The sequence below is a fragment of a genome, unplaced genomic scaffold, assembly GCF_019419815.1.
Source record: "Pyrus x bretschneideri cultivar Hongxiangsu unplaced genomic scaffold, Pyrus_bretschneideri_v1 Contig38, whole genome shotgun sequence".
Taxonomy (NCBI): domain Eukaryota; kingdom Viridiplantae; phylum Streptophyta; class Magnoliopsida; order Rosales; family Rosaceae; genus Pyrus; species Pyrus x bretschneideri.
In genome coordinates this window covers 609116-610989 of record NW_025999701.1, presented here as the reverse complement: position 1 = coordinate 610989, position 1874 = coordinate 609116, and the positions used below count along the sequence as shown (strand labels likewise).

The 1874-nt window shown below is 38.1% G+C and overlaps 1 protein-coding gene across 1 annotated transcript; it reads right to left on the bottom strand.

Moving 5' to 3' along the window:
- Positions 1–776: 776 nt before the first annotated feature.
- LOC103942339 (calcium-binding protein KRP1-like) lies at positions 777–1423 on the bottom strand. Its single transcript, XM_009352529.3, has one exon. The coding sequence runs from the start codon at positions 1272–1274 to the stop codon at positions 915–917; it is 360 nt and encodes a 119-aa protein (XP_009350804.2). The 5' UTR covers positions 1275–1423; the 3' UTR covers positions 777–914.
- Positions 1424–1874: the final 451 nt, after the last annotated feature.

Here is a 1874-nt window from a genome sequence, read left to right as displayed (position 1 = left end):
GTATATTTCTCACCGGATTTTTGCTACCTAATAAGGTTTTAACGAGGCACCCATCCTGGGATGATCATAGTCTTTGAGTTCACTATTTTCTTCTTGTTTGACGTTTGTTTTACACATTATGCATACTTCTCACTTTTCTCCTTAGTCTGAGTTTTTCTCCCACCTTGGGTTATACCATAGCAAGACTTTGTGAGTTTTACTACTAATGCATACTTTCTTTTAAATTTGAGACTTGCATTTACCCATTGTGCCGCCGACTTCATTAATTGTTCTAACTTATCTGTTGAAGATCTGATGCGATGTTTTGTTTGAGTATTTACACATTTAAGGGGAGTGTTGCAGTCATATTTAGAATATGAATGTGATTGTGTAAATCCTAGTGTATCTAAAGATATCTTTGAATATTTCCTTTAGTAGTTAATATTCTATTAAAGTTGTAATTCTAAAGGGTAAGGATTTAACCTATCCTACTATTATAAATAAAGGCACAATAGGACGATACAACATACACCTGACAATTAAATCTCTCCTCTCTCTTATTGCCGCAGGTCTCCCCCTCTCTATTTATTTAGAATAGTTCAGTTAAATAGATTTATAACAAAAAAAACATTTTTTCTAAAAGTACTTTAAAAACGAAATCATTTTATAAGAAACACTTCAAGTAATCTAGAAGTCTAAAATATTTTCTTTAAAAGCTCAATCATTTTAAATGGAAGTCCAAACCAGTGATCGATCAAAACAACTGAACTGAATCACCCGAGATAAAAGGGCAAGTATGTGTCAACTGTCAATTGCATTTCTGTATTTTTGTTTCCCAGTAATTCCATAGGGACAATAACAATCACCGAAAATAAAAATACAAAAAACCCAAATCAGAAATCAGTATTTATGTCTAAAAGAATAAAAACCCAAAATCAATAACAATGTTTAAACTCCTGTTGAAGAGCGTCTTCAAGCCAGAGTTTGGACTCGTCCATAAGCTCAGGACTCAATCTAAACATGAGAACGCAGAACTCCATCTGATTGAGAGCGCCATCGCCGTCGAAATCACCTTCGTCCAACATGGACCGTAGATCGTCGTCGCTCAGATCCTGCAACCCCAGAAGAGCAGAGTTCCTCTTGAGACTCTCGAAGGTGATGACCCCCTTGTTGGAATCCATTAACAAATTGAATCCATTACAGAGCTCGCCTATTAAACCGTCCCCACCAAGCTTGTCGGCCATGGTGGGTAACAAATCTTGGAAACTGGATTGTGGGGTTTGCTGGGAAGCCATTGACAATTTGGAGGAGAGAGAGAGAGAGAGAGAGAGAGAGAGATGATGATGAGTGATTGAGTGAAAGGGTATGTTTGTTGGTGGGGAAAGAGAGAAGTGGGAGAGTATATAAAGGAAGAGGATGGGGGTGGCAGGGTTTTCCAAGAAAGAGAGGCCATGGGAGACAACTCAGGTACAGATAATGGGGAGGCGGTCTGTTTTGTTGAAGCTGTCATTGGGTTTCTGAGAAGGTGATGAGGAGGGGTAGGATTGCCAAAGCGCGTTTAAGGAGCGGATGAGTGGACTGGTGGTCTTTGGTCAAGAGGAGGTGGTCAAGGATAAATGTGTCATTTCGAATGCAGGTGTCTTTATCTCCATCCTCTTTCTCACTGAATACCCTTGCGGATGTTGCCGACGAAATCTTAATATCCTAATTGATAGGATCTTGCATTTCCATTCATGCGCTCTCTGTTTAAACTCCCATCCTTCGTAATAGTTTTAAATTCTTTCTTTTTTTACTTCCTCTCATGTAGTAAAAATTAAATTTTATATATATATAGTCCCAACAATTAATCATAAAATTAGAAACCTCGGATATTGCATATACCAAGATGGAAGGGT

Bases quoted from the DNA above. Each gene is read 5' to 3' on its own strand.
- LOC103942339 (XM_009352529.3), bottom strand. From the start codon at position 1,274: ATGGCTTCCCAGCAAACCCCACAATCCAGTTTCCAAGATTTGTTACCC.